The sequence below is a fragment of the Plectrocnemia conspersa genome, unplaced genomic scaffold (genome assembly GCF_051122295.1).
Source record: "Plectrocnemia conspersa isolate PC_06_02 unplaced genomic scaffold, ASM5112229v1 ptg000013l, whole genome shotgun sequence".
Classification (NCBI taxonomy): Eukaryota; Metazoa; Arthropoda; class Insecta; order Trichoptera; family Polycentropodidae; genus Plectrocnemia; species Plectrocnemia conspersa.
In genome coordinates, this window is record NW_028277177.1 from 29,281,640 (window position 1) to 29,308,658 (window position 27,019).

A 27,019-nucleotide genomic window follows, 5' to 3' on the forward strand; every position below is an offset into this window, starting at 1 on the left:
AAATTCTTTGTTCCATAAAACAAATTATTTGTGCATTTATGTAAGGTAAAGCTTCGGAAAACAGATATATATCTTCGAAAGAGGATTCGTTGCAGAGAATCATTATTCATAAGCTGTTCACCGCTCTGACCAATGCTTGTTCGCACCTCACCTGTCTAACAGTAATACACAAATAATTCGTTTTATGGAACATTTTTTTAATATATATTGTTTATTTAAATTGTCCTCGTTAAGAATATCGGCGCCACACTAAAAAATCAATGGTTATTAATCTTCCGCTGTTCTAACGGCCACGAAAGAGGCCGACAACGTTTGGTTACATATATACGTTTTACAATTTAAAACTTAGTTTTTATTGCCGTGCGCGTGTTTATTCTTAAAGTATTGCTTAACAATCGCAATTAATCGTTTATTAGAGTCATCGCGTGTTATTCAGTGTTATTTGGTATGTTAGCAACCATAATAATATTGCAAGGATTTGTTTCCAGGATAAATTCAAACAAATAATCTTAAAGCCTGTTTTGGTATATGTATATAGGACAATGGCATGTTATTTACGTCTGTTTTCGACCATTGTGATGGTGGTATTTTAATAAATAAATAAATCTTGAGCTGGATTCATAATAAAATGAGTTATGCTACTTCAAAAAGAACTAAGTTACTGTGGGGGCTATATACATATGTATATATATTTATTTAAAACGATAATTTATTGATAATTTTCTCCCTTACAGCTAAGAAGTATTAAATATTTATTTTAAATTTAAATATCTTTCACAATGCAATTGTATTTTTACAATACATTTCCAGCATTTGTAAAAGCTGGTCAGATTATTTTGCTCTAAGTCATTTTTGATTTAAATATATTTCCACACTGGCAACATCAGTGACAGCTACTTGTGTTTGTATTTCCGTACACTTTTAGTTGACTTGGCGGCGATCCTTGAATACGCTTTGTGCGTCCGTTAGCCGACTTCCAGTCGTCTGAGAGCGGCTAAGGTTAGTTTTAAATATTTATCTGTTAATTTCGAGTCGTCTTTCATTCAGAAATTCAAGTTAAAAAAGTAAAAAAAATTAACTTTCACACACTTGTGCATCAAGACAAAGACTTGTCAAACATTAGTTTCTGAGTAACGGTAAAGTCGCGATTACGTCAATTATTTTGTTTAAACTAGCTATGTCATGGTTATAAAACGTGTGCATATATTTACACGCTCCATTGAACAAGACACTCATCTCCAAGGTAACCCAAAACAAAACTGGCAAAACGCCATTTAGTTCGTATCCGTATTTATTAGGGAACTATTCAATGCAGTCTATATCTGAAGCGTTACAATGTATAAAAATATTTTTTATTGCACTATTTTTATAACCATGCCTCAGTTGTTATCAAGTATGACTCACTATCTTTACTGACTCAATAAACTTGTACTAGAAAGAGTGGTCCTAAACAATTAATAAAAAATCATGTTAGTAGTGAAGTGATTCTTTCGATTAACGAGCTCAATTTGACATAACAGTAACTATTTAATTGAATCTATTCAAGTTTCGGTGGACTGTTGGCCAATCAATCGCTTGTAAGTGTTTGATTACATTTTTTTATTATTATTAAAGTAGCGTATTAAATTCATGAACACAATAATGCAGTACTTGTAGTATTATAAAAAATAATGTATGATTATCTAACCTTAATTTTTTTTTCAGCAAAATTTAATTAACTCTATTATTGTGCAATTCTAATGCTAGGTATTAGGGTTTGCAATACTGGTAATACCGGTATTGGGGCAAACATCGATTTTCGATACTACCGGTATTACAAAATAAAATACTGGTACTACCGGAAATAAATATATTTTTTTTTTCAAATTTGTACATTTTATTTGTTGTAAACGATATCTCTAAGGTTTAGAACTATGAAAACGACGATGCCCATATTTTTTGAAAGCAGAAGCAGAGAATAAAATTATGCTTATTGTAGGAAATTAACCTAAGTAGTGTTATCGGCGTAAGATATTTTGAATATTATGCAGTTTTTCGTATTTTTAAAATTTAATTAATGTTTAACAGGAGTAAAAATAAATAAATATATGAGAGATAAATCTTTCCAAAATAAATATTGAGATAATCTAAAATAAATATTAAATGTACAATAATTGAAATAAAAATATATAAATAAATCGCATCTTAATCACATAAATATATCTATCACCAATCGTATAAATCTGTTGAAAAAAAGATCCCGGTGACTTAAAGTCAACGGCTGGGCTGGCCTAAAATCTGACGATTGAAGTGGAACGGCTGGTTAAGCTGCAATTAACCCTTACGAGTCGGAATTTTACTAATAAGAATTTAGTAGCCAGCTCGGAATTAATTTGATATTGACCAAAATTAAAAATGTCTTATTTTAATTAACTATATAATGTCAATTGGCTTTGTAGAGTTAATGTGAACTTGTGGCCGGGGATGCTTGTCTCCAAATATTTAAAAAACAATATTTTTGTTGCGTTTATTTGTAGTTGTTGCAATTTGTAGTTATTTTTTCAGTAGTTTTGAATACATCGAATTATTTAGTACGATTAAAATTATCACAAGATCTAAAGAAATGTTTTAAGCTTTCTAATACTAACATTCTTGAAAAGATTTCAGCATGAGACAAATTTTATTGAATACTGTCTTTGTCTTCTACATAAACAAAATTATTTTAGCTTCCATAAAACCATAAGAATATGTATTTTTCTTGCTTTGTTATCATCTTTTTTATTATTTATTTTTCTACTCAAACTTGTTTCTAACGTGCTATGATTCTGTCAATTTAAGCAATTTTCATGGAACTAAATTCATACTATCCAAGAACATTTAAATATCCCTAGCGTAAATTCATACCATTTTTTAAACGAATCATTTCAAAAATTGTATTTAAACTAAATATGCGAAACTATTTCATTGAATTGAATGAGCACAATCATTCCATGTCCGCCGGTACTAGTATCTAACATTGATAAAATAGTATATTATAAAAAAATGTAAACACAATATCCTATGTAGATTACATGATTCGAAATTTTTTTTTATTATCGTTACAGAATTGAGTCGATCGTGGAATGAACAGTCAGCTAATTCCCGCTCGTTTTTTAACATTGATCGCTCACTTGTGCATTTTGATCACGCTACTATGGGAGAGCGAGCAGAGTGCAAGGCATTGTTTGCCAACGGAATTCCACCAGGAACATTTAGCATCATATCAGAAGAAGTACGTATAATTAACTCGATAAAATATTTTCTGTAATTGCTTGTGTCTAACGGTGTTTGCTTATATGCTTATGGAATTGAACTGAAAATCTTCTGTGTTGTTTTTATTGTTTATATAATTTAAGTTTACTTGTACATGTTGTTTAACTTTCGGAAAGACTTAACGAAGAATTCACTTCAATTTCAGGTTGATTGGAGGCTACAGCGCTTCGATTACACTAATCCTCATTGAGCTTATAACATTTCTAACTGGCATAACTATGTTTTCGCCGACTACAGCTCTCATTTGTATCCTTTTTACTAAAGCTACTAATTATGAATATTTATATTTACATATATAAAATGTTGTGCTTAATAAAATATGTATTTTGAGAATGTTTATGGCATATAATTATTTGTATTTATTTAAAAGTTAATTATAATTACTAACCAACATTATCACAATTTTAAAAGATTAATTGTGTTTACGTAGTCAAAATTACTTTTGATGATTTTGGCAAAATTAAATTTAGCAATATATTTGGTTATTGAATTTTTGTAGCAACTAAATGTAATCAAAGTATACTATAATCAGTTTTGAGTTCATAAAAATATCTTATAGTTTACATAACAAAATATGCATAAATATATTTATTAACGTGACATAAATTCCATAATGTACAATAAAAATATTATCGTTAATTTATTTAAATAACACACATTTTATTTATGTTATTATATGCTTAAAGACGATTTCCTTGACCCGCTAAATAGCAACTGGATCTCACGGAATGGCTTCTGTCATTCTCACTTATTTCATATTGGACTCTTGGAACTGCGGCTGGTTTTGGTTTATTTTCTCGTTTTGTTCCGTCCTGCCTTTTTTAATCGACGTTATAACTGTGATATTCGTATACATTAGAAGTAAATAAACATAGATAAAATACATGAATTTTATTTTTTAATATATACATATATAAAAATATTTATCTACTATCGATCATTAATGTCGTTGCCCTATTTTGTAGCTGATAAATCAATAGAATGTGACGAGCTTGCCATATTAACCCTAATCTTATCTCAAATTGTCGGTTAATGCGACGAAGTGACCTTAGCTCCTTTTACTATTTGATAACTATTGTAAAACTATTGTGAATTGGTTGAGTTGTGTGGCTTGCTACTGCGACATATTAATTCTTGTTAATATAATTATCTTTTGGTTAAATTATTGTTATTTTTAGCTATGTGGTTTAAAAAACAAAAGTTATTATCATAATTAGAAGCTTTGTAAGTACAGCCTAGCCATTTTACACTGTTTTAAAAATAAACTAATTATTTATTTACACACTTAATAAAATTTAAACGAATAAAAATATTCACATTTGATTATTATTAAATTTAATTTAAATCGAAAATCATTTCAAAATATGTCAATTTAGGGTTAATTTTATTAATTTATTAAGCTAATATAGATAATTATTTATACACTAAACAAATATAATCATAATATAAATATAAACAATATATTTTTTTCTTTCTTAAAACGTGAAGGTGTTTCTTTATTCCATTGAGGAAACCTGCCACATTTTATTTTTGTAGGTTATCCTAGGAATATTATACAATATTCCCCTGGCCATATATGTTTACTTATACCCATCTATCCTTAAATTATCTCTATTTCTAGTATTAAATATATGTATAGTCCATCCAAGATGTTAGTGCTCGTCATCGTTGTGTTAGAAATAAGGGTGCGTGTACGCATGCATGCATACATATACAGTTTACTGCGAATTTGTTTACACCGATAGGAGAACATTACTAATACTAAATCAGGGCTATTTTAAGGGTAGGGTGACTATATGTCGGAAATTGAATTAAAAATTATAATGTGTTATATTTTTATTATAAATTATTGTCATGTTGTGGTATTTTGTAATCAATAAAACAATTCCTGTAATATTCTATTGGTATTTAAAAAAATATTATATAGAACAGATATTCAACCTGGAGAGTGATACCAAAACTGCTCTCATGTTTTTGAGTTAATTATGTATATACATAAACAATAAAAGTAAGAAAGTGATATTTTACACTTTCCTCGACAAATTAAATTAAAAAAGTAAAACTTAATTGCACTTGAAATTTCATATTATATTTTCTCACCAATGCTGTGACGATGAGCGTTCATATCTTGGACGGACTGTACATCTATTTTTTTTATCTTAGTACTCCAGTAACATATTATTTTCTAACTTATATATAAATACTAAAACATTCATCTTCAATATTTCTTGAATATCCAACCATTCCAATCTTTCAATCATACTTTTACAACTAGTAAAACTATTTTATTTTAAACTACTCTCATTGCCTTATTTTATATTTTTTGCAACATCATCTTAATTAATTTATTAAGCATATATAATATTATTGCACAATAATTGTAGTGGTGCAATATAATACTATCGTAGATTTTTTTTGTATTATATTTATATTTACCACATTTCTTATCCTAAATTAATATACCTCTTTTTGTACCATATTTTTTATTATATAATTACAATGTTCTTAAAATTAATTTTTTTATCTACAATTACTCCTAAATATTTTATACTTTCAACTATTTCTATAATAGAGTTATCTATAACTATTTTTATGTATCATATAATATTCTATACCGTGTATGGTTAATAAGTATTATTAAGTATTACTTTTAGATATTAAAAAATCAGTAGAATTGGTAATGATGTAATTTCTATGGAATGAAGGTCTAGGTACAAATAGGCGGAGTGGAAGTTGTGCAACACATTCCTTTGAATTTGACAACGAGCATTTGGTTTTGTTTTCGTTCTTTTTGCATGTGCTTTTAAGACATGTAATAAAAACAATTAAGGTGTCATTTATGATCTCCATTTGTATGTACAGTAGACCCCCCAATAACACGTTAATTTGGGCGCGTATAGTTAAGGGACTAGAAAATACTCATACAATTTTTTACAATACGTACGTACGAATCAGACGCGTGTGGTGAGATATCCAAACAGATATCTATGCGTGTGGTAACGGGCATCCAAACAGGCCGTCCCCAATTTACCGTGTTATTGGGGGGTCTACTGTATATTAAAGATCTATATTTAAGGGAAAAAATAAAGTCGTAATATTTTTTTTATACAGATAAACATTCATTCCATATATGGTAGCACAATAAGCTTTAGTTTTTGCGGGTAGATACTACAGAACATGTTGTTAAACATCAGAGGTCAAAAAACGTATATTTTTACCTGTCCCGTGGATTCTCATCAGCCAACGTAATGGTAGAAACTACCTGACCCGTCGGTTAAGTGATAATATTATCTGGGTTTCCAAAGATTATATTCTTATATCTTATATTCTCTCAAGAGTTACCATAAGGTTTTGAAAATCTGGTATGATATAAAAAAACTGCAAAATCATCTAAAGATATTTTTCAAGTAATACCAATAAAAATCTTTAAGGACATGTTTTTCCAGAATATTTTTAACTGACATTACTTTTGTGTTTATTTTTCAATGGGTACGATAGTACTATAAAATATATTTATATTAGTAGATCCCAAAATGTATGTAGTATTTTGTATGACTTCTTCAAAAAAAATATAACTTAAAAATAAACTTCATTCTTGAAACATTTCAGTTTTGTTCTTAGGTGTATAAAAATGATCTAGGTTCTAATGATGGAATCTTTGAACCTGATTAGAAAAATTGATTTGAAACAGCGAGATGTTTCATTATTATCAATGTATAATATTTATAGAATGAGGAACTCAAGAAAATGGAAGAAGAGCCAAGTGAATCTTCCACTAATAACAGGTGGACCTATATTTTGATAATCGCTGGTATATCGACGACGTTCGGATCATCACTCCCAGTTGGCTATAACATTGGAGTGATAAACACTCCAGCTGAGGTATTTCTTGTATTAATAAATTTAGATATATTTTAATTGTGTTCTAAAATATATATTATTTATAGATTATCAAACAATTTTGCAATGAAAGCTTCCAAACACGCTACGATACTGAATTGAACCCCTTTGGATTAAATCTCTTCTGGTCTTTTGTCGTGTCTATCTTCGTCGTCGGTGGAGTAACAGGATCATGTCTTGGAGCATTAGTAGCAGATAATGTTGGAAGGTAATATACTATTGTGTGGTGAGATATCCTCCCTTTGGCTCTCTCACACATAAAGTAACGGACACCTAAATAGCACATCCCCAATTTACCACGTTATTGGGGGGTCTACTGTAATAACATATCAATATTAATGATTAGATTAATACTTTTTTAATTGAATTATGTATTATTCTTAGGAAAGGCGGTATTATAATAACAAACTTGCTTTCTTTAATTGGCGCAATATGTTTCATCGGCTCATTTCCTAGTAATTCTGTTGAGCTTTTATTCATTGGACGTATTCTAGTGGGACTTTCCGGAGGTGAACAAATTCATATTATATATCAAAATATTACTCTGACGAGTCTTAATGAATCTCATTATTATGCTTTTAGGTTTGACTACGAGCATTGTGCCTATGTATCTGATGGAAATCTCACCGATCAATCTGAGAGGTTCTATGGGAGTGATGTGTCCGTTGGGAGTTACGTTCGGCGTTTTAGTTGGACAGATCATGGGACTCGATATGATTTTAGGTTAGATAGATATTTTTTATATGAAATAGTGCATCTGATATGATTTACAGTTCAATATTATATTTTCAGGAACATCCGAACGATGGCATTATCTACTAGCATTTTTTGGAATACTGGTTATTATTTTCACACCGTTTTTGTTCATACTGCCTGAAAGTCCTAAATATTTATTAGCAGTCAGATCAGACTATGACGGTGCTATTAAAGGTATTTCTTTTAAATTTTCTACTCGACTTTTTTCAGAGATGGTTTTTCCTTTAATGTATATTGTTTTTTTAAAGCTTTATGCCGTATTCGAAATAAGCCAATGAGCTCTCTAAGCCATGACATATCAGACTTGCAAGCCGAAGGGAACGACGTCGACAGTGACACCGATACCCTGTGGAGTTTGAAACGAGTGATAGGCAGTTCGAATCTCCGTATTGCTCTCGCTTTGGTTTGCTTAATGCAAGCCGGCCAACAGACGTCCGGAATCAATGCCGTGTTTTACTATTCGAACTCTATATTCCTCAAAGCCAATCTGACACCGTGGGAGGCTCAACTGGGAACTTTGGGAGCTGGCATCATTAACTGCACTATGGCGGTGTTAGCCATTCCTCTGATGGCATACTGCAGTAGGAGAATGCTCGCTATAACATCCATGGGGTTATCGACTGTCTGTCTTGTGATGTTGTGCATTACTATTAAAGTGATTGTAAGTCTAATTGTAATTATTCTGGCATACAGCGTAAGAAGGTCTGGATGTTGTCACTGAATATATCAAATTGTTTTTGTTTATAAAACGAACCATAGGGCTCTTATAATGCGTTCTCAATCAACTATTCCTATGATTTTCAAATATATGTATATTCAAGTAATTGATTAAATATTAATTTATACTATCTCAAATGAAATTTGAAAAAAAACTTAAAATGAAACAATTTGTACACTTGAGCAACACGGGTAGTCGTTTTTTATACCCGAGTGATTAGTGCCGCTCCAAAATCCATGGTCCTTTATTTTGCTTTGAAATGTGAGATAATGAGACGCTTCTTCTCAACAAAAAATGCTTTTATGCCTTCGAAACTATTTGTAAATAGAACGTTTATTGGTAGTCTCTACTATGACTGAAATTCATAGAATTCGTTCGTTGAAAGAAAGTTAATACATTATACCGACTTTTATCCAAATTAATAGATTCATAATAAAGATTATCTTCTTACGCTGTAAATTCTTTACATCGTTTGATATATTGTATATAATGATGATGCTAATTTGTATTGTTGGTTATTTAGGATATGGTTGAATGGATGCCGAAACTATGCATAGCAGCTGTTTTGTTGTACGTGTTATTCTATGGCCTCGGTTTGGGACCCATTCCTTACATTATCGGTTCAGGTAAGTCTAAAGTATTAGGTATAGAAGTAAATTTTCTTCGACAACTTCACTTAAGCTATCAAAACGATCTATTTAGTTCTTAAAAACTGCGTAGTGTTCCATTATGATATCTGAAAGGAGACATTGAGGAATTCGTACCCGCTCCATATCAATTAATATGATTGTGTCATAATTTACATATTTTCTTAACTTATTTCCACAACGTTTGTATTAAAGAAGTTATTATAATGGTCTATTTTAGAGCTTTTCGAAGTCGGACCAAGACCAGCAGCTATGTCGTTAGGTTCACTTTGTAACTGGGGAGGAAATTTGTTAGTGAGTCTCACATTTCCACTATTGCAAGAGAGCATTGGAGCTTATTCGTTCTTATTGTTTGCTACGTCGACTGCGTTATTGTGCACTTTTGTGTAGTGAGTATATTTTAGAGAATTATTATTTACCATGATTTAGTCATTAATATTTAAATAAATACTTTTAGCTTTAATTTACCTGAAACTAGAGGCAAGACTGCTAGTGAAGTCGCTTTAATGTGTCAAAATAGAAGGATACGTAATTAAAAGACGAGTTACTTAATTTTTTAATATTGTAACGTTTTATACTATAGAAAATAAACTTTTTTTACAAAATAAAAAACACATTCTCTAATATCACAAATACTTATTTCACTAAATAATCCCTGACATCCTTCAATATATCCCAAAATACTAGTACAAGAACAGTGTGAGGACCTAGCCGTAAGTAAGACGGTCCGAATCCTTTATAAAATCCGAGAATTCCTTCCTTCTTTGATATCTTTTTAAAGCAATCAAACAATCCATTGTATAACAATCCGCTACCTTTTGCATCAACACCTATAGACAATTTTAACGGTGTAATTATTAGAAAATATATCTCAAATAGTTATTATATACCTTGGTTGTATAATCTTGTCGCAACGACATCGAACGGAGTCATACACAAAGTCATCACAATTCCACCTATATTTGCCGCAACAAACGATCTCAAAAGTGGAGAGTCATTCAATATATCATGCTTAATCAGGTACTCTTTGGAATAACTGAAAGTTGCTAGTTGAGACGCTGATCCGACAGCTCCTCTAGGTACGGATGCTACTACGCCTCTATATAAACCTAGAATGATTAATAAAAAAAATATTAATAATACTATTATGTTTTATTTTATTAAAAGTAATACCTTTAACTCCATCGCTTTTGTATATCTCCACCAAAGCTTTATTCATCGTTGTGTGTTTATGCTGATAACCGACGGCTATTTGCGAAGCAGCTTGCGCTTGCATCTGAGTCTTGATCAAATAAAAAGGACTACCGGAAGTAGCTCCCAACACTCCGCCGAGACCTCCAAAGAACAGACATGGAAGTAACAGCGTCTCATTCTTTGAATTTCTGACCAAACCAAAATTATCAGCTATCTGATATGTTCCTAATCTGAATACAAAACATTTTTATATTTTTGTTATTAAATAATTATTATTATAAATTGAAGAATATTTACCGAAATCCATTCAGGAATAGCTGAAACCAAAGGGCCGGTACCAATCCTTTTTGCAAAGCCTTGATTCCGTCGTTTCGAGCGATGGCCCAAAGACCATGTGGAACGTTACGATAGTGTACTGCATATTTTCCGCGAGCTTCTAGTTCACCTTGGAGCTGCATCCTGGTTTTGACGACTTCTAAGGGATTTGTGAATATGCAAGCGCACATGGCGGCTCCTCCTCCGATCAAAAAATCCATCTTTGTGACTAAAATTGTATTAAATTGGGGTTTGTGATAATAAAAACATGTTTTGAGTCCAATGAAATGATCAATTCGATGCTATAAAATAATATATATGAATACTCGAGTAAGACTAAGAGTGTTTTGAGTATAAAATTAATACCTATTATAAGAAAATATTTATGATAGAAATAAAAAAAAATTACAGACGTCATGTGTGTTCCAATGATTTAATTTATTCGTTTAGTATAATTGTATAATCAATAAATTATTGTACTTTAATAATATAAAAAATAGTGACTAAATATTTTCTAGAAACAAAATTGAATAAATATCTATGATTAAAATAGCTTAGATAAATATATTATATACGTTTTTTTAATGTGCGTAATACAAAGAATTTAGGAACAAATTTAACAGTTTGTAATTTTTAATAGTAAAAGTTGCTTATGGGCTCGCTGTCGCTGGCACCAAATTTAGGCTTACCAGCGGTTGTTTTCTAGCTCTAAAAATAATTGTAGTTTTAGAATTTTTATTAGGTCAAGTACCAAATACAAACTAAGCCAACTCATCTCTCAATAGAAGTACAGGCGGCCCTCGACTTTCGAACGTTCGACTTTCGTACAATTCGCTATTTCGCACATTTAAGAAAAAAACAATTTTTTTAAATTTAATTTTTTTTTTAAAAAACGTTCTGATAGCGGTGAATCTTTTGCTTCAATCAGACGTTCGTACGATACAAACAGGTCTACGATATATTCAATTTTGCAAAATAAAAATATAATTAAAGAATACGTTCTAAATTGTGGAAAATAAAGAAATATTTCCACAATCTTTAATAATATGTATAATAAAAAACGTGACCAACGATGACCAACATCAAAAAGATGTCCCTCTGAGTATTTCAATTATTCAAGCAAAAGCTATTAGTTTACACAAAGATTGGAAGGATAGATTAAAAAAATATTTTAACACGGATTTTCAAGCAAGTAACGGTTGGTTTTACAATTTTAAAATGAGGTATTCTTTTCATAATATTAAATTTACTGGAGAATCGGCTGATAAGGATAAAGATGCAGCAAAAGAATTTATTTCCTAATTATCGAAAATTATTAAAGATGGAGAATATTCCTCTAGTCAAATATTTAATGTAGATGAGACAGGTTTATTTTGGAAAACTCTTTAACAATGGAAAATATGAATGAAGCCTTCACGCACCTTGACAAATTTTTAAATATTATGGAAGATTGTGATCCCAATGGAGAACGCATATTTCAAGTGCGTGGGGCGATCAATGAAAACATAGCATGTTATAAAATACTATATGAAGAAAAGAAAAAGAATAGTGGAAAACAGTTAGCTCTTGATAACTTTTCAAAGGAAACACCCGCAAACTCCACTTAAACGCCTCTTAATAAACATCTTATATTTACTTGATAAATAAATATTTTAAAATACACACAGTTTCAATTTTTTTTACTTCCCTCGACTTTCGTACATTCAACATTCGCACACATTTTCAGGAACCAATTATGTGCGAAAGTCGAGGGCCGCCTGTACAGACTTCGCATCTCGCATATTACTCCATAGTTTGTCTACCTTGATATTACACCATATTTAAAAAATATAATAGCTATCCTTACCAATATAACTATGGACTTCTGATGCGAGAGTATTGGTCAAAATTAATTTAAAACCAAATTTTGATCAATAGGATTAAACGATCAGCAAATTTATTTGTTTGGGGGAAAAAATATAAAAATATAAAACAAATATGTTTTTTATTTGAATAATACAAATCATTGTTGACATGGTTTGATGTTATACTAGTTCGTTTAGTAAAATATTTTTAAAACATAAGTTATGATTGAAATAACGAAATTGTAATTGATGAAATAATTTATTTGCATAGTAAAATTGCTTAAAGAAATAAAAATACAAATATTTACTTAATATTTGATAAATACAGTGAATCGGTAACTATAAAATTATTAGATCTAAGAATACAATTTAATAAATAATAATGATTGAATTATTCTATTTTATTGCATTATTTGATAAACAATTTTTGACTATAGAATTATTACACGTAGGAACAAAATTTTTAATGAAAAAAATGTATGATTAATGAAATAAATTATTTGATTAAATAAGTAATCATTAAGTACTTTTTTTTGTACTTGAATATTTAATTATATAAATAACATTAATTTAACATAAATATTTGGTTACGCTGATTATTTAGTAATAAATAATATTGCACTATTTCAATAATAAATAATTAACAATTAAATCAGAAGTTATCAACAATTTGCATATTTGGCATTTGATGGCACTGAATAGAATAAATATTATTTTTAACAATTCACATACATATTTCTAAGCACATACTTATCTATATATTTTTAATACTATAAATGATTCATTCAGATTGAATTATATATATCTCAATTTTTAGACACTGCATGCATATAAAATCTAGTATAAGTTATAAAAATGTGGACGGAATCAACATTTGCTAAAATTTTGTAAAATCAGTCAAGTAACCATGAGGTACTTAAATAGATTACATTTCAATGCTCATTCCAATGCCTAAGAATATAGAATGATACAGATTCTTTTGAATTAATTAGTATTGCATCAACGTATGCTATCTAGAAGGTTTAATACTACATATAAATAAAATTACAAAATAAGTGCTCAGATATCACAAAAGCATTCTACTAAGTATACATTATTTCGTAACACTACATTTTGTACGCATAATACTCTTCACTCCGTTCGTTGTATATAATATCGCTAATAAAATTGCATCTAGACAGTCACATTATATAAAAGTATTAAAATTTTAAGTACTACAAAACGTCTACTATTTATTCGTTAGTCTTGTCTGCAGATCTTTGAGCATGTCCCAAAAAACAAGCAAAAGCATAGAGTGGGGGCCCTGTCGCAAGTAAGATGGACCGAAGCCTTTATAGAACGCTAGCAATCCTTCGGCTCTATATATTTTCCAAGCGCAATCAGTTAAACCGTTGTAATAGAGACCTCGTCCGTTTTGATCGACACCTATAATGAAGATTTATTAATTATACAATAAGATTTATGTTATTATAAAGTAAGATAAGATCGAATTGAACCTTGGTTATATAATCTAGTGACGATCAAATCCATGGGAGTCATAATTACGGCTTTCACAAAGCCACCGAGCATACTAGCGACAAATACTAAAGTGTAAGGGTGGTCGACAAGCATTTCCTTCTCTCTGAGTATTTCTTTAGCTCTATAATATAAGTTATGTAATGAAAAAATGTTATTTATATTGTTTATTAATTAGACACAGGAGCATGCTAATGTCAATTTCTAATTTCAGTGGATAAGATTTAACATATTTTTGCTACCTGCTGAACGTGACAATCTGCGACGAGGACCCAATCGAGTTCCTCAACATTGTACTAGCCGATCCTCTCCACAACCCTTTGATTCCGTTCTTCTTATAAATATTTAACAAAGCCTTGAAAGCGCTATCGTGACCGTGCTGATATCCCACGGCTATGCTGACGTGCGAATACGACATCAATTGGGTTTTGATCAATAAAAACGGACTACCGACTAAAGCTCCAGCTGCCCCAGCAACCGCTCCGAAGAATATACTTCTTGGAACGTTACTGCTTCCGTTTTTATTCCTTATCAATCCGTAATTATCCGCAGTTTGATATATACCTAATCTGAACAATTATATAAATACTTAATACTATGAAATCTTGATTTTATCGAATGCGAAGACGTACCTAGTTCCGTTTACGACTAACTGAAACCATAAGGCAGGTACGAGGCCTTTCTGCAGCGCCAAGAGTCCGTCAGTCTTAATTATTGTATACGATGCATGAATCACGTTTCTGTAATGGATTGCGTGTTGTCCGCGAGCTTTCAATTCGCCTTGCAATTGCATACGAGTTTTAACGACGTCAAACGGATTACTAAAGAAGCCGGCGCCTATTCCGGATAAACCACCTATTAAGTAATCCATTTTCTGAAGGAAGAAATAAAACATACATATTTTATGGGGAACGGTTTGTACTTTGGTGCATAATAGATCTTTGTTAATCACAATTAATTAAAGGCTTTGGATGACACAAAATACATTTTTTTATTTATATTTAAATATACGACATTTAATAAGAATAAAGTGGAGAATAAATATTAAAATGATTACACACAGCTGTTTACTTTTTGTTTGGTTGGTGGTTAGTAAACAATATTTAGCAGATACACTAATTAAAGTCGAGATTGCATGTTGTATGGAGTCTACCTTTTTGGAATCTAAAAGTGTCCCAAAATTAACGCAATATTTGAATTTGCTGTCATTTGTGCATAAAAAATAGAATGAATTATTAATACGAAAATAGCGGTATTTCTATTAGGTCAATACTGGTATTTCGGTTTATAAAAATTGGCTGGGATAACAGTATCAAGAGATCTAAATACAACATTCTCACATACATTTTAGTCACACACATCTTGATAACTTCTGATTTTTACCCATTATTTACATAACATGCACAAACTTGTATTAATATATGTTGCAAAGTTAATGTTTCATTATTAAAACTCAATCAACTGTTTAGTTGCCGAGCTTTTTAGGATTACTATATAAATACTGATATATTACATAATAAAAAATGTTATTTTCCACTGAAGCAAATACTCTACTATTCCTATAAAAAATGTATCTGATTCTATGATCTTGTCAGATCCGTCAGTCTTCCATAAAATAGCATAAACGGATTTGGTCCTGCTATTATTGTACAAAATGCTGATCATAGATTATCAATATACACATATATGTATATTTAAGAATACTCCAATATACAGTCGACTCCCGAATAACACGCTCCCTGTGAGCACTATTCCCGAGAACTCCTGCGATTTATCCCCAACAACACGCTTCCACTCCCTGAAAGCACGAACTATATTTTACAAATTTATTTTTTTCCTCTAAAAATTTTTTAAACCTTATTTTTCTTGACTTTGCACATATCCGAAAAAACGTATGTATCTCATTTTGTATTTTCTAATTCCTGAGACAAGACGGTGCCATATGCCATACAGCCCGTGAAACAATTCAATTACTGCATCAGACATTTCCTGGTCGCATTAATTTTGGGACACCGTTTATAAAACATAAACAGAATATATATTTTTTTCTTAACGCACAAAGGTGTTTCTTTATTCAATTGGGGAAATCCACTAGATTTTTATTTATTTTATTTTTGCGCATTAACACCTCGGTACAATATTTCCCTGGCCGTACTCTAGTATTAAATCAATGTAGATCTTTATTTCTTATTATTTTCTAACTTTTACATATTATATATATAAATTCTAAAACAACAATATCCAAACAATCCTATTTTTCAATCATATTTCTACAACTAGTAAATGTATTTTTATTTAAAACTACTCTCATTGCCCTATTTTGTCATTTTTGCAACACCTTCTAATCTAATTTATTAAGCATATATAATATTGTTGCAAAATACTTAAGAGTGGGGCGATATAATACTATCATAGAATATTTTTTTTGTATATTTACTTAACATATTTCTCATCCTAGATAATATACCTATTTTTTTATTATGTAGTCGTTAGGAGCAATGTCTGAAGAATACGGCGGGTGAGAAAGGAGTTCCTAAGAAAACTCATTGATTAGTCTATTTGGATACATGAGGGCGAGCGCTGTCTTGGTGTAAAATTACCCTTCTTTAATTTGTAAGGGAAGGTCTATTTAATGGTCTGAATCGTTTTTTATGAATAGAAAGTAAAAAATATTCATATAAATAATATCACTGTTTAAGTTTCTCCAATTTTATTGTGTAGTACATAAAATAAGATTAAAAATATTATTCTAAGTATTTTTAACTAAAAAAAAATTAAATTTTTTAAATTTTATTATTGTAAGCTAATATAGTAAACCCCCAATAACACGATAAATTGGGAACGTGCTATTTGGGTACAAAGAAATTAAATATCTTGAAACTCAATATAAATAAAATTAAGAAAAAAGGTGGTTTCGAGCAACAGTTGACGAAATGCTTTGATTTTGTTTCCACGAAAAATGCAGCGTATCCGCATTGAATATAAACTAAAGTAAAATTCAATTTTTGTATGATATAAATGTAGCAATCCCATTTTTTTAATGTTTTAATGCATTTCTCTTAACAAGCAATAAAAAAAAAGGTTCCAAATAAAATATGGTTAGAACACTAAGGGGCACCACCGAACTACAGTAGAACCCCCAATAACACGGTAAATTGGGGGCGTGCTATTTGGGTGCCCGTTACTTTTTGTGTGAGCGAGCCAAAGGGAAGATTTTTCACCACACGCGCCTGATTCGCATATACGTATTGCAAAAAATTGTATTAGTTTTTTCTAGTCCCCCAACTATACGCACCGAAATGTCCACAATTTACCATGTTATTGGGGGGGGGGGGGTTTACTGTATGTTATTAAATAAACGACTACAATTGAACAGATTTGTTTTTTATTTATTTATTTTTAAGCGAATAATAATTGAAATAAAATGCGTAACTATCTGATAAATTGAGAACAACTTTGTTCTGCTTGAATTGCGACTAACAGAGTTAAGATCGAAATAGCGATATTTTTGTTAAAAGCCATAAAATATAATACTCTTTAGCAAATAATTTTAGTCAAAAACATGGTAATAACTTCTGATTGTTTAACCATTAATTACATAACGTGCACACACTAGTATTAATATATTATGTTAATATTTATCATTTAACCACACATTACGAACGATCTAATCTCGTACTCAATTTATATACTATTTATATACAAGAATGGAAATAAAACACGTGTCACGTATGAGCATGAGGATGTGAATGTTTTGAAAAAATAATAGATTGTTGACGTAAATGGATCAAGGCTAAATGTCATCGATCAGCTGATCGATATAAACCGATCGATCTAACCTTAAAATTGCGTCTGGGCGGGGAGAGAGCGGGGGGCCGAGGGCGTAGTCCCTCGTTTCCGTCACAACAGGGACGGCCGATCGGCCCCCGATCGTCGATCACTACTACCGTCTACTCCGCGACATTGCCCTTCAAATCTCACGTCAGTGGGACGCAATGTTGCCATGCGAAAAATAATATAAGTAAATAATCAATTATGCATTTATTTTATATTGCACAATATAGTATTTGTAAATTTCTATGATAAAATTTAGTAAAAAAAATTGTATTTGCGACTTGCAGAAAGTGTATTTATTAAGCTAGCGCGCGTAATAATCAGAAATTTTAACGGATTAGGGCCATTTTAATAAATAGCTAAAATGGACCGAGACAAGTGTAGAAAGTGTGTCTAGAATATACGCAAATTACAAGTGAACTACTGACTGCATTGCTAAATTTCCAGCCGCTTAAAAAAAAAGCATTCATATAGGAAAAATAACAGACAACAGTATAATTCGGCTCTCTATATCGTTGCATTAGTCCGAGGTTTAAAAGTAAAAAACGAACATTTTTTCTATCTTAAAAAAGTATATGTACACTAAATTTCGGAGTAAGTTTCCGGCTTGGGATAGATGAGAGTTCATTCGAATTCGCATTCAAAGAAGCAGCCACCTTTCACCTCACGTTAAATCTAGTCCAACTACCAAGTCTGATTCGCCGATCTTTATACACTATTATAGAAATTCTTAATGTTTTTGAAAAAAAAATTATAATATCAAAAACTTTTTATTTTATAATATATAGAAATAATGCTTGACTGTAAGTTTTTCAAATTTCATACCAGCTAAATTTAAACAATTGTTTAATTTGCAGAATAAAATACATTTGATTGAAACTCACAGAATAAGAATAACATCTATATACGTTAGCAGATTGAAAATAATATAAAAGTTTAGATAAGCAAAACTGCGTAAGAAGGATCTAATACGAACCGTCAATGTAACAATGTTTTGCTAAATAATTAGTTTTTGCGCAGAAATTTAGTTTTTACCTATTTTTAGTTAAAGTTGTCATAAAATTTGCCATAGTAATTTAGTTTAACTTAATTAGTATGGCAAATTTGTTTTTAAATATGTACATATGCTTGTTTTTAAGGGAAGAGCCAATCATGTTCTTCTTTCATGCTTGTTATCAATACACATTTTATTATTAGTGAAACTTGAAAACTGATAAACCTAAAAATTAAATATTAATACAATGAAATTAATACTGAAACAGTACAGAAAACGCCTAGACATTTTTGTTTTTCTTTAACCATTGTTTTCCTGTGATGTACACCGAGTGGACATGCCGTGTTAACAATGTGTGTTTTTTACTGTAAATATGACAATTAAAACGTAAATAAAGTCATTTTTATACGTTTTAAAATGTACAACAACGAAGATTTTTTTTGTTAAAGGGAATTAATTATTTCTCAAAAAGAAAATATATGTATAGTATACATAAAAATCTAAAACCGCGCAGCTTTAAAAATAACAGTTTTTATCAATATTTTATTGTAATTATGCGCTTTGCGAGCACATCACAAATTATATCAAATTTAAATTTATGCATGAACGCTGAAAAGGTGGCAAAGCAAGTTGCTAACTAAGAAAGAACTAGTTATAAGTATATTTAGGTCAACTGATATTTAGGTCATGGGCGCTTCGGCTATCCTCGACTATTTTCCTGTTCGATATTATTATATAAAAGCAGAGTACGCACTCGTTAAAAAACTTAATTTCGTTGACTAGTCTCTACATAAAAATTAAAACTAAAATTTAGATTATTTAGGATTTTGTATTTCTACTATTTTTTCATATGTATAAACATCATAATTTTCTTAATGATTTAATTTAAATTATATTATAAAGGAAAAATAGAAACTCTTATCCAAAGGATTACCACAAAATGAAATTAACCGGATATATGATCATCTCTTTTTAAATTGCCACCGAACTTATTAAAAACAGCTGCTAATTTAGATATGAAAGCGTTAATTAAGTAAAGAACAAGTTTTATTAACTTACCCCTTCCCCTAAATGACGTTCCTGGCTTCATTTTTATTTTTAGACAAAAAGACAAATTTAAATGTTATTAATAGGAAAGAATCCTTTGTTCCAAAAGCATTTATTAGATAACTTTTATAGTAAACGGTTAGTCAACATACCGATAATATCGATCTTCACCTTAGACGCAGCTAGCTCGTAGAGATAACAAATTATTTTACGAGTCTATAAAGCTCATCAATAAACCTAGAAGCTGGAGTTACCGAGATTTTATTATAATACCTCAAACTTTAATCAAGTTGTTTTTATTCAATCACGTATTTAGGAGTTTTTTTTTAACAAAACGAATATAAATTATTTGACGAAGATGTGTTTTTCTTACTGTGTAATTCATATGTGTATGACCCGATTCTAGAATGTTTTTATCTTCTTATGGTAATACATATTTCAGTTAACTCGAAGTGACATAATGGAAAAGCACATGATTCTGACTACTGCAAGAACTAGAACATGAGTTCATCTCAGATGTTTCTGGAAATAAGAGCTATCTTGCCACTGGTTGTATGAATTTAAGCCCACTGCACGAGTGATATATGTACATATAGGACGTTCGTTTTTTTATAATTTCTCAAACAAATTCATCATATAATATTTAAAGCGTAATATTCAACGTTGAAAATCACTGGCGTCGCGCGTGATTACCATTTTCTGATCTATATTTACCAATGCTAACACTTATAGAACTGTGACTAGAGCAGGAAGCAGCCATGGAGTATTTAAAACACGCAACACTAATTCACAACAAATAAAATATTTCCTTTTTCACAATCCATTCACATTTAATATAAAATATCACATGTACATTTCACAGACGAATTCGATGTTTTATCACTGTTTAAAATAAAAATACACGTCGTCACCTAGGCATCTCTTTAGCGGCAACTAACACATTTTTATCATTAAAAATTCTTTTCAAATGTTCCCAAAATGTCAAACACAGCACTGTATGAGGCGCTACTCTCAAATAAAACGGACCCACTCCTTTATATACTCCAAAGAATCCCTCCACTTTGATTATTTTGTAACCGCAATCTATCACTCCTTTGTAATATCGACCTTTACCGTTTGAGTCGACTTCTGCAATATAAATTAATATTATGACAAAAACAAAGTTGTATTGTAACTAATATTTACCTTGATTATAAAGACGAGTCGAGATAACGTCAAATGGGCACATGAAAACAGCTAAAGCCACTCCACTCATGTTGCTAGCTACGAATGCTGAAGATAACGGATAGCTTGTCAATATGTTATGCTTCTTTAGAATATCTTTACATCTAGTAAACATTGTAAGTTGTACTGCACTTCCTACTCCAGCCCTTGGAATAGCACTTTCCACCCCTCTCCACAGGCCTCTGAATCCATCTTTCATGAAAATTGTTTTCACCGCTTCTCTACTACTAGAATAGTTATATTGATAACCAACTGCTATTGTAGCATTTGAGCTGGATTGGAGCTGAGTCTTGATCAAATAAAATGGACTAGCTATAAAAGCGCCGAGCATTCCGGCTGCAGATCCATAGAATAAACTTTTTAACGTATTTGTGCTACCATCTTGATCTTTTGTTAGAGAACCAGAACAAGCGATTTCATATAGCCCCAATCTAAAATAAAACATATGTTGTAAGCAAATAAAGGCCAAATAAATGTTGATTTATTTAAAAATACCTCGTGCTATTGCAAACCAGTTGAAATCCAAGGGCAGGCGCCAGTCCTTTTTGAAGAGCTAGAACTCCATCCGTCTTAGCTATTGTGTACAAAGCATGCGGTACATTTTTATAATGAATGGAGTATTTTCCTCTGGCTTGGAGTTCTCCTTGTAGCTGCATCCTAGTTTTTACAACATCTAAAGGATTGCTGAAAAATCCAGCGCCCATTGCTGCAGCTCCTCCCAGGGCAAAATCCATTTTATAGTATAATTTGCATATAACTACATGATCTTATATAAAATGAACCAGCCACGCCGGAATGGCATGCCACACTAAATGGCAAAGTATTAACGATAGCGGCTTGTTTGTAGCCAATCGCGTGATGACGCTATATTGCCAAAATTAGTCAGAGGTTTTTAAAGTTTTCAATAGTTTATTTTAATTATTTGTAATTATATGCATGATTTATATTATCAATTATAAACATTTAAATTTTTATTTTGTAAAGAAAGTATAGCACAATTTTTGCAATATTTAACTTAATGATAGTTTCAATTGATTGCGACGTGAGAATACTTTTTCATTATTTTTAAATTATGTTATAAATAATATAATCATGCCAAGCTATACATATTTTTGGCTATTTTTATTTATTTGTAATAATAATGATGCCACATGTATTTATGTTACAAGGTCTTGCGCTATATAGTTTCGGCACTGTGATCTACCAAAGTTTATATGCTAATAGTTTAAAATACAGGACAAAATAAGGCTTGCAAAAAACATAAATGCAGTATTCTGCATATTTAATTATATTGCTGTCCTGACCTTCTGGTCAGTGGGTTTATTTTGCTAAGACAAAGATTGTTGTTATTTAATTTGTTGCACAACAATTGGGACGTGTATTTCGTGTAGTAGGCTGCAGGGCTCTTCATAATTAGTTCGCCCGGGATTCCAGACGTCAAGTTGGACCAGTGGATGCGAAGAGAGAAGCGGCGGCTTCTGCGATCTTTGCTGGTCTGAAGTCGGCCTCCTCTCATTTGAAGTCCAAATTATAGAAGGGTGTTTAACGCGGAAAAATCGGGATTATAATGAAGGATGATGTCAGAACGAACATATATTTCTAGAAATGTAAAACCTACTTCTGGATTTAAATTGGCTAAAGTGGATAAAGTGGCTGATAAAAATTATAATTTATAAAATCTTAATTTAAAAAAAAATAAAAAAATACATGGAAAATTATTTTATTAATTTTGCTTCTTTAACCGAACGCAGTGCAGAATTAAAAAAAAACAATTTCAAATATCTCTAGCTCCAAATTACAAGTTAAGAAAAGAACTTCATACTGCAAATGAACAATCTCAGAAAATAAATCAAGAATCAAATAATAGAACAGATGGTGATGAAGATATTATATTAGCCACAAAAAAATGTGATGTTGGAACTTGATTTTGAATGAGAGATTGTACTTCATACTTGTTGTTTTTTCCTGAATTATTTGATCATCTAAATGTTATTACAAATTTTGCTTTTGTACAATTTATAAATCTTTGTTTAACTTAACACTAAAATTAATATAATTTATTGATTAATATACTTTTTATTTCTCGAACTAAAAGGCAATAAAAGTACAGTCCTTCCGAAAATATTTCAGTTAAAAATACAACTGTAAAACAAATACATATGTACATAAATATGAAAAAGTTGTTGAGTTTTGCTCTCCTGCCAGTAGCGTGCGGCCACACGTGCGGAAAGGGAAAAGATCGCACTGTACGCGCTCCGTGGGTATGCATTGCAAAAAAATCTGATCCCCGAGTACACGCTATTATCTACCGTGTTGTATAAATAATAGTTAGATATTTGATTACTATTTCGCTTTAATTACTCACAAAAATGTACCTATCTTGTGATAATTTACCTTGGTTCTCCGATCACAGAGTTAATGGGTAAATTTAAAAATATTTGTTTTATCGAAATTTGATATTTTTTATTTATTAAATATATCCATCTCCTCTTTTAGTATTACAGCTTTTTAAATAAAATGAAATATATGAAATTTAATTTTGAAGTATGCAAAATCTTAATTCCATATTAATTATTTGTATATGGTAACATTATAGATAGAAAATGGCGCACTTTGTGTTGATTCAAATACATTTGACATTTGACATGTAAATAAAGTAAAGTATTATTTTTTAACAAAGAATTTAATATTAATTCGTTAAATAATATATTTTAATTAATCAATTGTACATATTTTTATTGACAAGATTGAAATTATCTGGCGGCCTACACGCGATTTTGACATTTGCAGGTTATGTACATCATGTATATTATGTACATTATATGCAGTTCACGATTTATATAGACCCTTTTATTTTGAAAATGTCGGTCTTATCGTCTATTAACCATCATCTAATAACTGAAAATATAGTGAGAGTGTTAAAAAACAATAACATTTTTGACGTCATGGATTTTTTACAAGAAGACTTGGAACGTTTAGTCACTCTCACAAAATTATCGTACCTAGACATTGTGGATCTACGTAGATTTGTTATTGATAATTATAAAGCATCGGTTTACAATGGAAATGAATTTTTAAATAAAAATAAACATTTTAGTAAATGTTTAAAAACTGGTATTGAAAGGTTAGTTTATTTATATAAGGTGACCAAACACCCTCCTCAAAAATGTAGCCCTTTGACGTTCTTGAACAAAAATTTCTAAAATTACATTTAATAAAAATTTCTAAAAAAAACATTATTTTTGAGTTTCTGTAGCAATATTTTAACTCAAAAAAATTTCCGAGATGTCCTTTTTATTTTTAGTGATAATTTTCAAAATCTGGTCACCTAAATTTATATTTATTTTTTAATTTAATATTATGTTTTAAAAAAAAATGTTTGCAGATTAGATGATGTATTAGAGGGAGGTCTACCTATTGGTAAAATTACGGAAATATGTGGATTACCGGGTTCGAGAAAGACTCAGTTAGCATTTACAATTTCTTCCAAAGTAGCTAGCATTTTAAAATATAATGTGATCTACGTAGATGCAAAAGGTGATTTTTCGGGAACACGAATACACGAAATACTGAGAGAAAATGGATTTAAAGATGAAGTAAGAATTATTTATTATGCATGCTCGTAAAATTGTTTGTGTTAATATATTTATTTTATTTTTTAAGGAATTGGTACTCATAATGCAAAGGATCAAAGTAATTAAAATATATAATATGAACGACTTGATTTGTCTATTTCATGAGTTGCGTCGAAACGAAAAATTGTGCAAATTTGTTTCTGTGATTATAATTGATTCACTTCCAAGCTTGATGTTGCAGCATCAAGGAGAGAGCAGTAGTGAAAGTAAATTAAATATATTTATTGTTCAAATTAACATTTTTTTTTATATATTATGTATCTTTATCATTTCAGGTTTGGGATTATTGAATCATTTTGTAAATGTGGCAAGATTTATCAGTGATAAGTTTCAAATGTCGATTTTAGTCATAAATTTATATACACGTTGGAACGAAATCTCTACTGATGAAATCGAATGTAAGTTAAAATACATATTATAGTTGTACTAAATTTTGATTGTAGTTATTTTATATTAAATAATTCAATAAGATAGATTAAATAAGATTGATTTTTTATCATCATTCCACTTTTTCCGAGAAGTTAAAAATAAATTATGCACGTGTTAGTATAAATTGAATTGCTAGGCACCAAGTCCGGGGGAGTATTTATTAACATTTTTAACTATACGTTTAATTCTTGCAATCAATTATCTTCTGGAAGTGAATCAATATTGTCATTTTCTGACAATCTCAAGTTTGTGCTTTGACTGATGTTGAAGGTATTAATAAATAGCATGCAGGGACGTCATTTCAGCTTTTTCCAGGAGGAGGCAAAAGTTGGCCAGACAATTAATGAAATTAATTTTTAAAATTATTTAATTTAATCCATATTTTTTGCATTTGCAAATATATGTGTTCTATGTTTACATATTTCTCACTCAAAATATTTATTTTTTATAATATTTACATTGTCGGGACCACTCATGATCGTTGCGGAAAAATTTGTTGCAAGGACTTGATGAAAACTTATAAAATCAATATTGCTTTATTTGGATCTAAGAAATGAAAAGTTTTTTCATAGAAATGCCGACGTATCTCAACAAACATCCATTAAATGGTTTGAAAGCACTTGCAAAATGGACCTGAAAAGAGTCAAATGGTCGATGTCAAAGGAATCCGTTGTATAACCCCACCATAGATACAGAATCCTCAGACCTATATTCCATAGAATTACAACATTGCCGTTCTTACTCACTTTTAAACTGCCAATATGTTTAATAAGATTTTTATCAAAAAATAACAATTCAGGAGTATATAAGCTCAGACACAGCCGTACTGAATTCACTTCCATCAGGAATATATTTTCTTCTGCCAGAACATGATATAGAATTACAACGTTGCTTATAACTTGAAATAAACAAGAGTTTAGCCAAACTCGCACTAACCGAGGAGGTATCCGCTTTCATCTTCGACCAGGTGCAGCTAAATTGTCTTTGAATTCACTAAAATTTAACCCGATGTTCCAAAAATACTACATAAGAATATATTTACAGTGAGAATATTTTTTATTGCGCATATTGAGTTAATTGAAAAATTATTAATAACAAATTGTTAAAATTGTCACACGAATTATATTTTTCAATGATATATAAATGATATAACTAATTAAGTTTAAAAAATAATCCAAAAATAATACATTTGATATGAAAAATTCACATTTTTATATGAAAACTAATTATTTTCATTAACGAGGATTATCTGACTATAATATAACGTAGTAACTGTGAATTCTTATCTTTAATTTTAAAAATACGTCATTATCGATTGTTATACTTGATCATATGTTCAATATCTATATTACTACTACACTGATTATGAAATTATATAATTAATATTTATTTTTAGGTGAAAATAATACTCAATCTTGGATTGAGAAGAAACTGCCGATGTTAGGAAAATTTTGGCAACACATTCCATCACTGTACATTAATTTGGAGATCAATCCTGATGGATCTTTAGAAGCTGCTATAAGAAAATCATATCACTGTCAAACCAAAAATGTATCATTAATTTTGGGTCCGAATGGTTTCGTTTAAATTATAATAAAGCATTTATATCATTCTTCTGTTTATATTATTATATAACAATGGCGTTGATTTATATCAATTTTATATTATTCATCGTC

At 30.2% G+C, this 27,019-nt stretch overlaps 5 protein-coding genes across 13 annotated transcripts; 2 read left to right on the plus strand and 3 right to left on the minus strand.

Annotated features, from left to right (window-relative positions):
- The first annotated feature begins 873 nt into the window (after positions 1 to 873).
- LOC148227791 (solute carrier family 2, facilitated glucose transporter member 5-like) lies at positions 874 to 9,945 on the plus strand. 3 transcript variants are annotated; one of them, XM_088203053.1, is made up of 11 exons: positions 874 to 999; positions 3,084 to 3,250; positions 7,021 to 7,173; positions 7,239 to 7,399; positions 7,576 to 7,700; positions 7,774 to 7,914; positions 7,984 to 8,121; positions 8,196 to 8,608; positions 9,189 to 9,291; positions 9,533 to 9,701; positions 9,770 to 9,945. In XM_088203053.1, the coding sequence occupies exons 2-11, from the start codon at positions 3,173 to 3,175 to the stop codon at positions 9,846 to 9,848; spliced, it is 1,560 nt and encodes a 519-aa protein (XP_088059179.1). In that variant the 5' UTR covers positions 874 to 999; positions 3,084 to 3,172; the 3' UTR covers positions 9,849 to 9,945. The 3 variants fall into 3 exon arrangements, with proteins under 3 accessions (XP_088059179.1, XP_088059180.1, XP_088059178.1); XM_088203054.1 differs by lacking the exon at positions 874 to 999 and adding an exon at positions 1,084 to 1,577; XM_088203052.1 differs by lacking the exon at positions 874 to 999 and adding an exon at positions 1,096 to 1,243.
- Positions 9,862 to 18,161, minus strand: LOC148227792 (solute carrier family 25 member 35-like). The gene is made up of 5 exons (XM_088203057.1): positions 18,020 to 18,161; positions 10,804 to 11,050; positions 10,486 to 10,736; positions 10,203 to 10,421; positions 9,862 to 10,142 (listed from the first exon to the last, which is right to left on the minus strand). The coding sequence occupies exons 2-5, from the start codon at positions 11,040 to 11,042 to the stop codon at positions 9,949 to 9,951; spliced, it is 903 nt and encodes a 300-aa protein (XP_088059183.1). The 5' UTR covers positions 11,043 to 11,050; positions 18,020 to 18,161; the 3' UTR covers positions 9,862 to 9,948.
- Positions 12,906 to 18,158, minus strand: LOC148227793 (solute carrier family 25 member 35-like). The gene is made up of 5 exons (XM_088203055.1): positions 18,020 to 18,158; positions 14,813 to 15,054; positions 14,423 to 14,749; positions 14,162 to 14,304; positions 12,906 to 14,090 (listed from the first exon to the last, which is right to left on the minus strand). The coding sequence occupies exons 2-5, from the start codon at positions 15,049 to 15,051 to the stop codon at positions 13,894 to 13,896; spliced, it is 906 nt and encodes a 301-aa protein (XP_088059181.1). The 5' UTR covers positions 15,052 to 15,054; positions 18,020 to 18,158; the 3' UTR covers positions 12,906 to 13,893.
- A 2,703-nt stretch (positions 18,162 to 20,864) lies between the features above and the next one.
- Positions 20,865 to 22,013, minus strand: LOC148227794 (solute carrier family 25 member 35-like). The gene is made up of 3 exons (XM_088203065.1): positions 21,775 to 22,013; positions 21,241 to 21,710; positions 20,865 to 21,183 (listed from the first exon to the last, which is right to left on the minus strand). Exons 1-3 carry the CDS (start codon positions 22,011 to 22,013, stop codon positions 20,963 to 20,965), a joined length of 930 nt encoding a protein of 309 aa, XP_088059191.1. The 3' UTR covers positions 20,865 to 20,962.
- Rad51D (Rad51 recombinase D) lies at positions 21,786 to 26,955 on the plus strand. Of its 7 annotated transcripts, none has more exons than XM_088203063.1 (7): positions 21,786 to 23,701; positions 23,776 to 23,935; positions 24,070 to 24,403; positions 24,665 to 24,875; positions 24,943 to 25,120; positions 25,190 to 25,312; positions 26,740 to 26,955. In XM_088203063.1, exons 3-7 carry the CDS (start codon positions 24,102 to 24,104, stop codon positions 26,928 to 26,930), a joined length of 1,005 nt encoding a protein of 334 aa, XP_088059189.1. In that variant the 5' UTR covers positions 21,786 to 23,701; positions 23,776 to 23,935; positions 24,070 to 24,101; the 3' UTR covers positions 26,931 to 26,955. The 7 variants fall into 7 exon arrangements, with proteins under 7 accessions (XP_088059189.1, XP_088059186.1, XP_088059188.1 ...); XM_088203060.1 differs by having other exon boundaries at positions 21,786 to 23,540; positions 23,876 to 23,935; positions 24,026 to 24,403; XM_088203062.1 differs by having other exon boundaries at positions 23,483 to 23,540; positions 23,876 to 23,935.
- Positions 26,956 to 27,019: the final 64 nt, after the last annotated feature.